Below are 14,411 nucleotides of genomic sequence, written 5' to 3' on the forward strand. Positions count from 1 at the left end.
AAAGAAAAAAAAGTTTGAAAAGATTTTCTAGGATCTCCAGATTTTTGTTTAATTCGACAGCAAGCACTCACGTCTGAACAACAAGGAACACTGCCTGGTGTATCTCTCTCTCTTACTGGGCAACACCCCCAAAATCTCATTCTCTGTCACCGTCTTTATAAGCCCCCAAATCTTCTATATTCTAGCGAGACCAGCTAAAGTCTGAGGGAAATTACAATGTCGAGACTGCGATCCTAACCCTACTTGCCTGAGAGTCAGACCAGTGGATTCAGTGCAGCCCTAACTATTTGTCTACTTGGAAGTGAGTCCTGGTAGCAACCACATTTGGGCCCCCAGCAATACCACCAATGTCGCTCTTATGACAGCGCCAGCATTGTGATTTTTAACGGTGCGATCCTGTCATTGGTGCAATATTGCCCTCGTTTGGGGGTATCCCAACTCCTGGCTACAACTTGCATTTGGTTGCCTAATGAACTTCATTTGATTGGTATCCTACCTCCAGCTGCCATAACTGGGCCACAGGATTGCATTATAACAAGAAGTACCTGAGATGGGGCTTTGTGGCCGGGAGTTTGGTTCAGTTCTCAGCAGCTCCCATTGGAGTCTATAGGAACGGGTTCCATTTTAGGACACAGCTGAGGGTGCAAAACAACCACAACAACAACACCCAGGAAACTGGGTTGAACTTTTCCTCGCTGTGTTCCCGAACAAACACCTTTATTTCCTCCCCTGTTAATGAACAGCTGCTTTTCCTTCCTATTTGGATTTAAACAAATGAAAATAAAATTGTGCCCTTGGAAACCGCATCACCACAGGAGCAGAAAATAGCCTCCACTGCCAAGGTACACAGATAATGCTTTGCAAAAATAAAAATAAAAATCCGCCCCAGGCTTTTTGCACCTTAAAGGCCCCTCCCTTTGCAACCACTCCTCTGTCCATAAGGAAGTTGAGCGTTTTGCCAGGTTTTCTATAAAGAGAAGTTACTGGGATTGTGTCTGCCCAATCCACAGCGAGTCTTCTGGGTCCATGTAGCATCAAGGACATGTGGTCTGCTTAGTTAGGGAACATTTGCAGGATACTTGGGGCAACAACCCATTGCAGCGTGTCCCCATCCCCCTGCCAGGGCCTTGCACGGATTCAAGATCCTATGGAGAATAAACGAAGGAAGGAGGGAGAGGGAGGTGACTTGAAGCCAAAATCAGCCCAGATTTTGAGACTTGCTCCGGCTCTTTCCCTCTGGGGAAACATCAGCACCTGGGAACCTATTTGATCTGACACAAGTTGCAAAGGTGAATGAGCTCGCATCCCGCAGAACCTAAATTAAATTACCAAGAGGAAGGTGTGTTCACATTCGCCACTTCCAACAGTGGTAGTTTACTCCTGTGTTAACTTCAGTGGTAAAGTACCTCACTTCTGTACTATTTACACTAAGGGGACTAAACTACGGCACTTCCTGGGCTCATCCACAGTTATATTTTCCCAGCCCACTTTTTAAAGCTCTATGTCTGAGCACTTTCCCCCCAACCCCGAGGCTTTCCCCACGAAAACACCCTCTCCTTACCTCTGAATTGGAACGAATGGCAATTTGGGTTTCCCGTGGCATGCGGTTTGCTCTGATTCAGTGGTATAGAGCGAATGACCACAGGGAAGGGGCCAGGACCAAATAAATAAAAGCGCTCAGGCACAACTCTTTCAAGGGCAAACCCGTGCCTAGAAAGGCAACACAAGAGGAAGTCTGGATGAGCCCCCTGTCTGCTTTCCCCCCACCACATGAAGGAGAAAAGTTGAGGCTCTCCCATATTCTCCTACCTTGCTTGAGGAAAGAATTTGTCTGCCTTCGAAAAAGACATTCAATTTGGCAATTTTTGTCAGTGGTGGGACAGGAATGGTGCTGTTGTTCCTGAATTCTTTGCCCTGCCTCTTTCAAAGAGCAGTATATCCACCAATGAATCTTGCAGTACTCCATTTATTATTGAACTCCTGGTTAAGAGTGAGCCAGAGAGACAGCGATTAGGATCGCACCCAGCAATTGACCCACCAGGCACATACCAGTGTGGAGGCATTCTGTATGTCTCCATTATAAAAGGCTGACCTTTTTTATCATCTCCTGTTGTGTTTTTTTTTTGGGGGGGGGAGTGCAGAGACATTGGAATCAAGCCATTAAAAGGGGGTGAGGGGGATCTAGCAGAAGAAAATGTTTTGGGAAACCGTTAAATGTCCCAGTCAGCAAAGCACTGCCTACTATTGCCTTTGACGTGTGAATGAGGATATTGAGATTTTAACAAGGATATAGCATTGTATGTCTGGAACTCAAGTGTGTGCTTTTTTTCTTAAAAAAATATTTAGGGGGCACTCTCATTTTCCTACTCATACTACTGACATACTGCCCCCCAGTGAGACCAAACTTAGATTCACAAAATATTAGGGGTATGCGTACCCCCAGGGGGGAAAAAAGCACTGCTGGAACTACAACTGCACCATTTCATTTAAGGCATGCTTGTACCACTTCTAACAGTTATGGCTTCCCCCCAAAGAATTCTGGGAGCTGTAGTTTGTTAAGGGTGCTAGGAAACCTGCATTTACCGGAATGGTTTAGCAATGAATCCCTCTTCCCAGGGAATTGTAGGTGTTTTTTTGTTTTGTTTTAGGGGATTTAGGAGGGTCTCCTAACGGTGCTTAGCACCCTTAACTTAAAGATCCTAGGATTCTTTAGGGAGTGGCATAAGAATGTGTTGAGTGCATGGTGTTCAGAATTCTACTCCGGGTTATTGTGGGATAGCAGTGTCTGAACACGACTAAAAGGCTCTAGGGTGGACAGGGTTCATGCTGGCAGATCTGGGGTAAAGAAGCAAAGAGATAAAAACTGGAGCAGGGGACACACGGAGGGGAAGAGCCAGGGGGAGGTGGGCTAATTACAACCTTTCTAAAACCCGGATAAATATCCTCCCATTCACCCCAGTTTCTCACTCTACCATAGGTAGAGACTTTGGAGAAAACAGCAACTATGTCGGAAGCAAAAAAAAAGAAGTGTTTTTATTTTCCATGGAAACAAGACAAAGCAATGGCTATAAATTAAGAATAAAAAAGGCAGGTGAGGTGGAGTATCCGTGACAGGAGAGGGGGAGAGATGGGATTTTGGACTGAGCCAAAGCAGGATAGTCCCAAAATACGAAATCAGTGTTTTTCCACATGCAGTTTTGTCTTCAGGCTTCGTGTACACAGAATTTGCTTCTTGGAAAAAATAAGCAGCCAGGTAGTATCCTGCTTGTACCTTTAGGGCACTTCCAGACTCTCTCACAAGTTCCAGGTGGGACTCAACCACATAATGGCAAACTCGGGTTGCACAATTTCCGCTGATCGGAAGGTGTTGTGCAACAAACCTGCTTCCCCACAAAAACAAAACAAAACGGCCTTTCGTGATGAAGGGAAACTGCAATGCAAAGCGTGGGATAACGCACACTTCAAGGCGATGACATCGTCTAACCTTCCCACAGACAAATCTGAGCAAATAAACTCAATAAACAGGTTGTCTGGAAAGTGCCCTTCATCTTTTGCTTCTGAACTCCTAAAAGAGGCTGCCAAACGTGCATCGCTTAGCAGATTCTTACTTGCATTCCATCCTCCTCTGCACAGCAATAATAACCCAGATTTCAGTTGGGATTTCCCATAATGGTTTAATAAGGTAAAAAGGTAAAGGACCCCTGGACTGTTAAGTCCAGTCAAAGGCGACTATGGGGTTGCGGCGCTCATCTCGCTTTCAGGCCGAGGGAGCCGGCGTTTGTCCACAGACAGCTTTCCGGGTCATGTGGCCAGCAGGACTAAACCGCTTCTGGTGCAATGGGACACCGTGACAGAAGCCAGAGCACACAGAAATGCTGTTTATCTTCCCGCCGCAGTGGTACCTATTTATCTACTTGTGCTGGCATGCTTTCAAACTGCTAGGTTGTAGGTTGGCAGGAGCTGGGACAGAGCAACGGGAGCTCACCCCGTTGCAGGGATTCGAACCGCCAACCTTCTGATCGGCAAGCCCAAGAGGCTTCGTGGTTTAGACCACAGCCCTAGTGTAAGTCAGCAGAGCTCCGTCCAGAAGTTGCTGGCATCCCAACTCCCAAAATCCCTGACTGTTGGCCATGCTGGTCAGATGAGAGAGCTGAGGGGGGGGCACCTTCACGTTGCCTTACTCTGCCCTAGGAGAAGATTGGCAAAATGTTCTGCATCTGTACAAAACTGCAGATTTGAAAGCAGAGAATGTTTCTGTATCTCTAGCAGTTGGTGTGGACGGAGGAAATTCGCCAGGCACAGTTTGACGTGCAAGGAGAAAAGGGGCCAGTGCAGAATAGAACCACAGAATCACATAGTTTGAAGGGACCCCCAAAGGTCAACTAGTCCAACCCCACCTTGTCATGCTGGAATCTCAACTAAAGCATTCAAGACAGATGGCCAAGACAGCAGGGATGGGGAAGATGCGGCACTCCAGATATCGAAGGACTACAACTCCCATCCTCTTTGATCATTGGCTATGCTGGCTGGGACCAATGGAAGCCAAAATCCAACAACATTCGAAAGGCAGGGCAATTTATCATACGCCTATTAAAAATTCCCTGCTTTAGAGAATTTATTAAATACACAGGAGCCCTTAACATCATTAAAAAAAACCAGCTTTGGGGTTTCTAGCAAAGTCCAGTGTAGCCTGAGCCACGGTATGGCTTATTGCATGAATTGGGAACCTTTGGCCTTCCAGATGTGGCTGAACTCCAGCTTCCATCAGCCCCGGCAAGCATAGCCCATGGCCAAGGATGATGGGAATTGTAGTTGAGTAAAATTGGGGGGGAGGGGGCCAAAGGTTTCCCACCCGTGGTTTATCAGAAAGGGACTGTGGTAATGCTATGGCGACAATGCGACGCTCCACAGACTCTTTGGCATCTTCATAAAAACCACAATGCCCAGAATTCCTTGGGGAGAAAATGGCAGTGAAGCGAGTGATGAGGCTGTTGTAAAGAAGCTGGTTCACCCAGCTGCGTTTATTCCTTGATGACTCAAGTTATCAACACCAGACTCTCCAAGTGCCCCTATTTTCCAGGGACGGTCCCGGGTTTACAGAAGCCGTCCCGGTTTCTGATTTGATCCTGGAATGCCCTGCTTTTCCTTAGGACATCCCTGTTTTCATTGGAGAAATGTTGGAGGGTATGGAGTTAAATGATCCCTGAGCAGAGGAGATGAGTAACTGTACAAGCTTTAGAAGACATCTGAACCCTATATAGGGAAGTTTTTAATGTTTTATTACGTTTTTATATATGTTGGAAGCCACCCAGAGTGGCTGGGGCAACTCAGTCAGATGGGTGGGGTATAAATAATGAATTTATTATTATTATTATTATTATTATTATTATTATTATTATTATTATTATTATTTAATTAATACATCCCTATTTTCATCAGAGAAATGTTGCAGGGTATGCAACACCCATCTGTGAACAAGCAATGCGACACCATCACCACAGATCAAGCTTTCAAAGGTTTCTGAAACAAACGTTTCCGAAGAGACATTCCAAAGGAAAACATCTAGAAGCGTGGTCAGTTTGCAATTCTGCAGCAAAATTGCGCAGTGTGAGTTGCCCCGTTGCCTGTTCAGTTGAGGCCGAGAGGGAGAAATTGCAGCTGCCCCACTGTTATTGCTGGACTCCAGTTGCCATCAACGCCAAGCCAGCAGAGTCAATTTGAGGGATCATGGGAGTTGGGAGTCCAATAACATCCAGAGAACCACAGATTCCCTGCCTAGGGGCTGAGGCAAGAGCAGGAAACCTATTGCTCAGGAGAAGGCTTCCGGTATGACCCAGCTCAAACTTATTCAAAGGCTGGGGAAACGTGCATCACTGAGGCGTTGGTAATCCCCTTGCCCCAGGGTGGATTTGCTCAGTAAATGCCGGTCACCCTTCTTGCTCAACAGGCCGCAGCCTACCTGGGATGGCTTCCTGGCTAATTATAAAAGCCAGACTACACAAGACTGCCAGTTCTGGAATTGTGTGTCTTCCAACAGCTGCTTTTTTAAGAATCAAAAGTCCCGTGAGAGGCAGAAGTTGGAAGTAGGGGGTTGGGTAAAGTCGAGCTGCTTAACCCTCTCCCTTCATGCTATCGGATATCCTCTCAAAACCAACTCCCAGCAGATTTTACAGATGTGGGGGATAAATAGGACGCCATGGGAGAAAAACAACAGGGGTACGTTTTTGAGAGGACAATGATGGGTGGGGAAACAACCGCCGGAAGAAAGAATCGTGGAATCTTCCATCACACGCAGTTTGGCTCAAAAAATAAAAATAAAAATTAGAAAATCAAGGGGCACCTGATTCCCCCTCCCCCTCCTAACTTTGGTTTCTCCACCAGGGGGCGCTTCAATGCTCCTGCTGCTCAAAGATGGTGGCAAATGTCCTGAAAGAAAAAGAGAAGAAAGGGTTTAAATTAGGGTCTTTCATTACAATCTTTTTGCTTATTTCTGGTCAACAGTCATCTATCCTTTCTCCAAGGAGGCCATAGCTGCCTACATGGAATGAGCAGGCACTCTCCTTTCCAAACAGATGCCTGTCCTAGATCTGCATGCCTTGAGAGAGAGGGGGGGGGCTCATATTGTTCCCATTTCACAGACGAAGAAAACTGAGGGCCGAAAGAAAAGAGTTTCCCCAGCTTTATGTGGCAAGCCGAGACAAGACTGGAAGTTAAAGCTGCAGGATCTCCGCTGGATCCTAGCTGTCCTCTCTCCAGGGATAGAGAGGCTGCAACACAAGGAAAGGGGAGGAAATAGATTTTGGAGCTCAGCTGCTGCCTCTCTGTAGGATTCGAATGGGACGAAGGGCTGTTACTTACTGAAATAAGGCTCCAGATAATTCATCTACGATGCTGCCTGCAAAACACAAAACAGAACAAATCAGGATTTTGCTGTTCCTGGGGCACTAACCATCTGCTCATCTTGAGGTTATGTCTCCCCATTAAAACAAGCTTTATGAAGTTGTTTATTGCTGCGTTTATTGCTTATTTCTTGGCAGCCGTCCTTCAAGGAGCATGAGGGACATAGACCGTTCAGCCTATTTTCTCACAATCATTCTGGGGGTGGAGAACGGCCGAGTGGAATATGTGGCGACGTGGTGGCTCGGCCGAGACGACACAGTGAGCTAGATGGCTCAGCTGAGATTCGAACCCAGGTCCTTCCTAGCCACTGCCACCCGCACCCCCAACCACCCAGTCCAAGTCTGAAACTCGATCCGCTAACCCAGAGGTGGTCAGACAGCAGGCTTCTGGGATCTACTTCAATTTTTACTCAAAAACCCAAGACCCACAAACTGGAGCTAGGTGCAAACATACCCTTAGGCTGAGTACACACCATACATTTAGAGCACATTTAAATTACTTTCTCTCAAATTACACAGAGCTACAGTTCCCAGCACCCTTCACAAACAACAGTTTCCATTATTCTTTTTGTGGGGAGAGGGGGAATGTACTTTAAATGTACAGTGTGTGCATGTAGCCTAAATTTAAGGAACAGGGTAAAGGTAAAGGGACCCCTGACCATTAGGTCCGGTTGCGGACGACTCTGGGGTTGCGGTGCTCATCTCGCTTTACTGGCAGAGGGAGCCGGCGTACAGCTTCCGGGTCATGTGGCCAGCATGACTAAGCCGCTTCTAGCGAACCAGAGCAGCACATGAAGACGCCGTTTACCTTCCCGCTGGAGCGGTACCTATTTATCTACTTGCATTTTGACGTGCTTTCGAACTGCTAGGTTGGCAGGAGCAGGGGCCGAGCAACGGGAGCTCACTCCATCGCGGAGAATCGAACCGCCGACCTTCTGATTGGCAGGCCCTAGGCTCTGTGGTTTAACCCACAGCGCCACCTCTGAACATATTCTTAGCCAAGGACTTTGTTTTCTGTACTGGCCACTGACTTACCATACAAAAATCCGCTCCTGCTTCCTCCCTACCCATATATTTCTTCACCTCAGCAGCCGAACTTAGAAAAGAGGCTTTTCCTCACTGCTAACTTGCAGGATCTCCTACAAACCATGCAAGAGGTCTACCGGTAGATCCCACCTGCCCACGCCAACGCTAAAGCCGCAAAGCGGGAAATCAACTCACCGGGTGCACAGGCTGTCTCGCACACAGGGCAAACGTAACAGAAATGGCAATACTGCAGAGAGAGAGAGATAGAAGGAGTTACCGCCAGCAGGGCACTGCTGTGGTTAAGGTTCATGAAACCAGAGTAGCAAGTCCGGGGCAAAGGAAGGGGTGGGGAGGAGGGAGGGGTAAGATCGCGGCACCGACCTGGCAGCTTGCGCAGTATTCGCTGCTGTCACCTTCTTTGCAGGGGCACTTGTCACACTTGTCGCAATCCTGGGGGTGGAAATTCAGGAAAACTTAGCTGGGTCTGTTTGGGTGGCTAGTCCTCAGCACAGCTCTCCTTGTCCTGCATGCCAACACCAAACCACTCTGCCCACGTGACACCTTCAGAGTGGTGGATTTCTTTTCTTTTTTGCAGGCATTATTTGGCAGCATGTCATGGTTGCAATACGTTAGTGCCTTAGTGGTAAATTCATACAACATTTCCCTTTATTAGTTGTTCCGTTATGCTTCCCTGACATTCTTGCATTCTGGAAGGTGCAACCTTGCGCTACAGGCAGTGCTTCCCCCCCCTAAAAAGATGTTTAGGGGTACTCTCATTTTGACGCAAGAAAACCACCATTTTATAGTTCAAATCGAGAAAAATAAATACAGTAAATGGGCAAAAGTACAAAGATTCACAAAATGTTTAGGGGTACCCGTCCCCCCCAGAAAAAGCGCTGGCAATAGCACAACAAAAGAAGGACCAAAAACAACTACTTCAACAACTCCAAACAAGTACATTTGCAGTATGAAAAGTTACAGGGCATGCACTGGTTGGAAATGAAGCAGTAAATTTGTTTAATAAATTTTAAAAAAGAAAAGAAATGAAGCAGTATCTTTATGGTTTTTTATGGTATTTAGAATACAGCCTTAGTTTGGACAGAAAGGGAGAAGAAAATATATTTGATATTAAGTTTTGTATTTTTATTGATAAACCTCAATAAAGTTTATGCCAAAAAAGGGGGAAATCAATTAAGCAGTATCACACCCTCCAACATGTTGAATCCCCAAACTGAGATGTGCATCTTCATGGCTGTGCATGAGTCATGCGACTCGTGCGAGATCACAGAGCCCAAAAGATGCGCTTCTTCCAAAATGCACGTTTTGGGGCTCTGCGCAAGATTCGTGGCCCCAAAAAAAGCACTTTTCTCGTGGCAAGATCTCGGCGCCCAAAATGGCCCTCATGCACTTGCATGGGGGGAAAAATGGGATGTCCCAGTTTTCCCAGGACATTTGCGGGGTATGCAGTATGACCTCTCCAAAACTTTTGCAGAGGTAAACAGTACTGAAGGCAGGGCCACGTATAACTGCCCCGATATCATAATGGGCACAACTAATCGTGAATGAACAATAACCCTGGAGGGTCCCAATAAGAAACACAAGGAGCTGTTGGTCCATTTCGATTGGTATGGTCTACCCTGACTAGCAGTGACTCTTCCGGGTGTCAGCAAGGGGTCTTTGCCAACCCTATTGGGAGAATGAACCATCTGCATGCCAAGAAGTTCTGTGGCAATTTCCCGATTCATCCTGGTCCCTCAACACTATAGTTATCCATCTCATCACCACATAGGAAACCACCATCACCGGAACCCCACTGAAAATATTATTTTGCAGTTCAGTCTATATTTCAGTTTCTGGATTCTGAGCCTGTTTGTCCCTGCGAAAAAGATCTGAAATTGCCAAATCACAGGTTCCTCAGCTGCTTTCAGTTGGCTGCTCAATCAAAACAGCTCACTTTCCTGCACTGAGTTCTGCATCCATCCTTTTTTGCTTCTCCCTCTCTATGGGATAACTTCCGGCCTTCCAGGTGTTGCTGAACTACAGCTCCCATCAGCCCTGCCCACTGGCCCTGTTTTCTGGGTCTGATGGGAGTTGAAGTTCATCAGCGTCAGGTGGGCACAGACTTGTACTGTATGTAGAATTCCTGCAGTCACATGAAGTTCCAGGAGAAAGTGACACGGAGGTGCAATTCTAATTTTTTTTAGAGACAGGCTGTGATTCGCAAAACGTACGCTCCCTTTCCTAGTTCTTCCCTGCTCCCCAACTGCCTAGTCTTCAAGATACGCCTGGCACCTTCCCCATCCCGCATGAAGCCTCCTGTGTCTTTAACAGGCGCAACAAAGCAGAAAACCCGTGGGTTAGGTTTCTTTCCGTCACCTTGTCAACAGGCTATGAAACTATATTACAGCCGTACATACGAAACTGTCACACCACTAGCCCAATCGCGCCCATGCTCGCGCAGGCTTTTTGAGTTCATTGACCCCTTGGTGAGCAGATAAATTGTCATCGGAGCCAAACTCAGAGGGATTGCAAACAGAGTCAAGAAATATTGATATATAATCAGCATTTATTAATCGTGCACCCAATACCAGGAGGAATCATAAAATATTTCGTCCCCCTCTACCCGAAGGAATACTGTTGTATTGCCAAATTGTCATATTAAATACAGAGTTACAAGGGAGGTGCACTCTGCACATGCCCCTTGCAAATGCTCATGCCCTTTATTCTGGAGGCTCAGAGTTCCCGGTTAAATTTCCCATACTGTAGCTCGTAATCTTCTTTTCCAACTTCTTTTCCATCCCTCTGTGGGACGGCTGAATATTCCTGCATTGCAGGGGGGTTAAACTAGATGATTCCCTTCCCACACTACAATTCTAGGATTCTATCTTAACATGGTGGGGAAGGCCCAGGTTAGCTGTACTAACTACTGATGGGCAATTCCAAGGCCCTGTAGCTCTGTATATTTAAAACAGACCTGGACCAGGCAGCCCTTCAAACAGAGGATACCTTCAAGGAGAAGACTGTAAAGTAGAAGATGTGGACTCCCTAGATCATGGATCTCTATCTCATGTATAGTTTTAGCACTGTATCCATAAATCTGGGGAGGAAGAGGGGGTTGCAGGCAGGGACCAGGCAAAGAAGAACACAGGAACAACAACCCATTTCTGAGCCAGACCTTCAGAACAAGCATGCGCTGCACTGTAATAGGATGTGCCAAAATAAGGCAGACTCTCATCAACGGCAAACAAGGACAGGAAGAGGGAAAAGCCATGGCAGAGCTGAGCTCAGGCTGCTTCCATGGAGAGATGAAGGCAAGAGTTTCCCCTTCCTCTTTCAGAGATCCAAAGGAAAGGAAAAGTGTAGAGACATATTGCAAAATCCACACACCGGCCGACAGGGTGTCTCATCAGAGGACAATGAGAAGGAAGCTTATGCCTGCTTCAGGGGGAGCAGGGAAAGCAGTCATGCTGTGGATTAATGGGCGACCGGACTAAAGCAGGAACGGGCAAAGATGTGAGGCATGCAAGAGGAGACCCTTAAGGCTCGACCACAAACAGTTTGGGTGGTCAAATCCCACCCTGGAGGATTGCGGGCGAATGTCTCTCCTTCGTTACCTTGCAGAAGGCACAGTAATGGCACAGAGAGCCTGCCTCGTACTCCTCGTCGTCCTCGTCATCCTCGTCGTCTTCCTCTTCTTCAATGGAAAAGAAAGACATAGATACTGATGTCCAGAAGGGTCCCTCCCGGTGGAGGAGGGAGGAGGTTCTAGAGGGCAGCTGGGAGCCCCCAGGTGGTTCTGGGGGCCCAGCATGTTGGTGCTAGAGGAGAGAAAGTTGGGCTCCTGAGATAAGCAAAGAGGGACGTCAAGTGTGCCGGAAAAGCCAAGAGCTTCTCTGTGCGGCCTAGATGGCAAAAAGCACAGGGTCCTTCGAGAGGAAAGGAGGACAGCCACAATTTATGGGCCCTTGGGGACATTTGTGAAAGCCAGGGGTCGGTTACCCCTAACGAAAGCCAACATGGACTCATTCCCCCCTCCTTATCCCACCCCACCCACTAAGCTTCTCTCACCTTCTCCCTCTTTGTGGTGCTTCTTGGCCTTGTCATGGCCTTCATGCCTGGGGTGCTTGTGTTTGTGCCTTTCATCCTCATCTTCTTCCTTGGATGCCGTTTCATCGGACTCGTCTTCCTCATCACCATGGTGATGGTGGCGGTGCTCTTTGCCCTCGTCAGCTTCCTTATGGAGATGGTGATGGTGATGACTGACATGCTCTTCTTCTTCTTCACTGTCGTCATCATCCTCATGGTGATGGTGGTGAGCATGATGTTCATGATGATGGTGTTCCTCTTCATCACTGTCGTCATCGTCGTCATCATCATCATCATCATCATCATCATCATCATCACCGTGGTGGTGGTGGTGACCACCATGATGTTCACGTTGGTGATCATGTTCATGTTTGTCATCGTCATCGTCATCATCATCATCATCATGGTGGTGGTGGCCACCATGATGTTTCTGATGGTGGTGGTCGTGTTCATCATCATCATCGTCATCTTCCTCATCATCATCATCATTCTTGTGATGGTGGTGATGGTCACCATGGTGTTCGTGATGGTGGTGATGCTTGCCATGGTGGTCATCATCGTCATCATCATCATCATCGTCATCATGGTGAAGGTGGTCTTCATGGTGATGTTTGCCATGGTGGTCATCATCATCATCATCGTCGTCGTCGTCATCATCATGGTGATGGTTACCATGGTGTTCATGGTGATGATGCTTGCCATGATGGTCATGGTGGTCATCATCATCGTCATCATCGTCATCATCGTCATCGTCATGGTGATGGTTACTATGATGTTCATGGTGATGATGATGCTTGTCATGGTGGTGGTCATCGTCATCATCATCATCGTCATCATCATCGTGGTGGGAACTGTGGTGATGATGGTGCTCTGCATGGTGATGTCCACCATGGTGGTGATGGTGTTCCTCATCATCATCATCGTCATCATCATCATCATCATCATGGTGAGGATGGTGGCCTCCTTGGTGATGCCCTGGTTCGTGAAGGTGGCTGGCATGGTGATAATGGTCGTCATCTTCGTCATCAGCATCATGCTGTCCGTGGTGGTGATGGTGTTCGTCCTCATGCTGGCTTCCGTGGTGGTGGTCATGATGGTGGTGCTGATCCTCTCCCAGGGCTCTAGGGAGCCTGAATGAGCAGAGCAGGACCAGAAGGAGGCCCATTGTCAGGGCCTTCCAGGAAGCCATGGAAGAAGGGGGTGGGTGGAAGCAACACACTCAGAAGACTCAGAGGCAAGCAACTCGGAAAGGCCGTCAGCCCGCAAGGAGAGCTAAGGGGTAGAAATATACAGTTTCCAGCCCACCGTTTGTATGAGCGACGTCTACAGCTGGCCTAGATTAGCCCTTCAGCCAACAGCCAATGGCTGCCCAGCCCAGCCTCCAAGATAGATGAGAGCACCAAGTCATGGGCCCTGCTGTGCCCTTATATGAAGTGGCTGGGCTGGAGGGGGTGGGGAAGAAAGGAGAGGTATCTAAGCTGCTTGCCACAGTGCCAGGCTATTCTTAGCCGTTAGGAGCAACTGTGCCTCACTCCCTCAATGTGACAGGGAAGCCAGCAGGGTTTCAGTTCAGAGGAGGGAGAAATAAGAGCCAGAACTCCTGGGTTCTCTGAGAGAGAGGGTACATATGCATGTGTACACGTGTAGTTTAGTGCACTAGAGAAACTGGAAGCTCAGAATCTTGGTTTATCTGGCACCTAGGAGCTAGAGCAACAGGCCTAAGACCCTGTTTCCTGAAAGGAGAGGAAGGCCTAACGGGTTGAGGGTTGATATCCGGATATTATTGAATCAGGCAGACCAGAGGTGTGGCGGGAGAACAGCAGGGGGAGGACAGAAAATGTGCATTTTAATCCACGTGGTTTATTATTTGCTGGTGGAAACTGCTTTGCAATGTTCATTTGTTTGTTTCGTTCAGTATAAACTCTGGGAAGTGAGCAATTTTATCTTGTGCATACACTGAAACAAATCAGCATATACCTGTAGATAGATAGATAGATAGATAGATAGATAGATAGATAGACAGACAGACAGACAGATGCAGGGGTGCCAACTTGAATAAAATATTGGGAGGCCCAGGTAAGCCCTGCCACGCATAATTGTGTGGATGCAGTGCACACACACCATTTAAATCTCAGTGCCCATCAACTTGGGTGTGTGTGTGTGAAGATCACTTGACCCCTAGGAGTTGGCTGCTATGAATAGACAGACAGACAGACAGACAGACAGACAGACAGACAGACAGACAGACAGTCTATTATCTATCCCGTCTGATTTTGGATGGTTAAAGTGGAGTTAGGCCGAACTCCCCACCACCACGAAAGATGCCATCTCTGGGTTTTACGAAAGGCAGCAGCCCAATCAATTTTAAAAGAAAGCCCAAGGATATGGCGATAGGACGAG

At 47.5% G+C, this 14,411-nt stretch overlaps 1 protein-coding gene across 3 annotated transcripts; it reads right to left on the reverse strand.

Moving 5' to 3' along the window:
* Positions 1-5,598: 5,598 nt before the first annotated feature.
* HRC (histidine rich calcium binding protein) lies at positions 5,599-13,403 on the reverse strand. Of its 3 annotated transcripts, none has more exons than XM_033170638.1 (7): positions 12,397-13,403; positions 11,994-12,309; positions 11,540-11,616; positions 8,307-8,375; positions 8,121-8,172; positions 6,859-6,895; positions 5,599-6,426 (listed from the first exon to the last, which is right to left on the reverse strand). In XM_033170638.1, exons 1-7 carry the CDS (start codon positions 13,198-13,200, stop codon positions 6,390-6,392), a joined length of 1,392 nt encoding a protein of 463 aa, XP_033026529.1. In that variant the 5' UTR covers positions 13,201-13,403; the 3' UTR covers positions 5,599-6,389. The 3 variants fall into 3 exon arrangements, with proteins under 3 accessions (XP_033026529.1, XP_033026530.1, XP_033026528.1); XM_033170639.1 differs by having other exon boundaries at positions 11,540-11,619; positions 11,994-12,291; positions 12,400-13,402; XM_033170637.1 differs by having other exon boundaries at positions 11,540-11,619; positions 12,397-13,402.
* Positions 13,404-14,411: the final 1,008 nt, after the last annotated feature.

Source organism: Lacerta agilis, chromosome 14, assembly GCF_009819535.1.
Source record: "Lacerta agilis isolate rLacAgi1 chromosome 14, rLacAgi1.pri, whole genome shotgun sequence".
NCBI classification, from domain to species: domain Eukaryota; kingdom Metazoa; phylum Chordata; class Lepidosauria; order Squamata; family Lacertidae; genus Lacerta; species Lacerta agilis.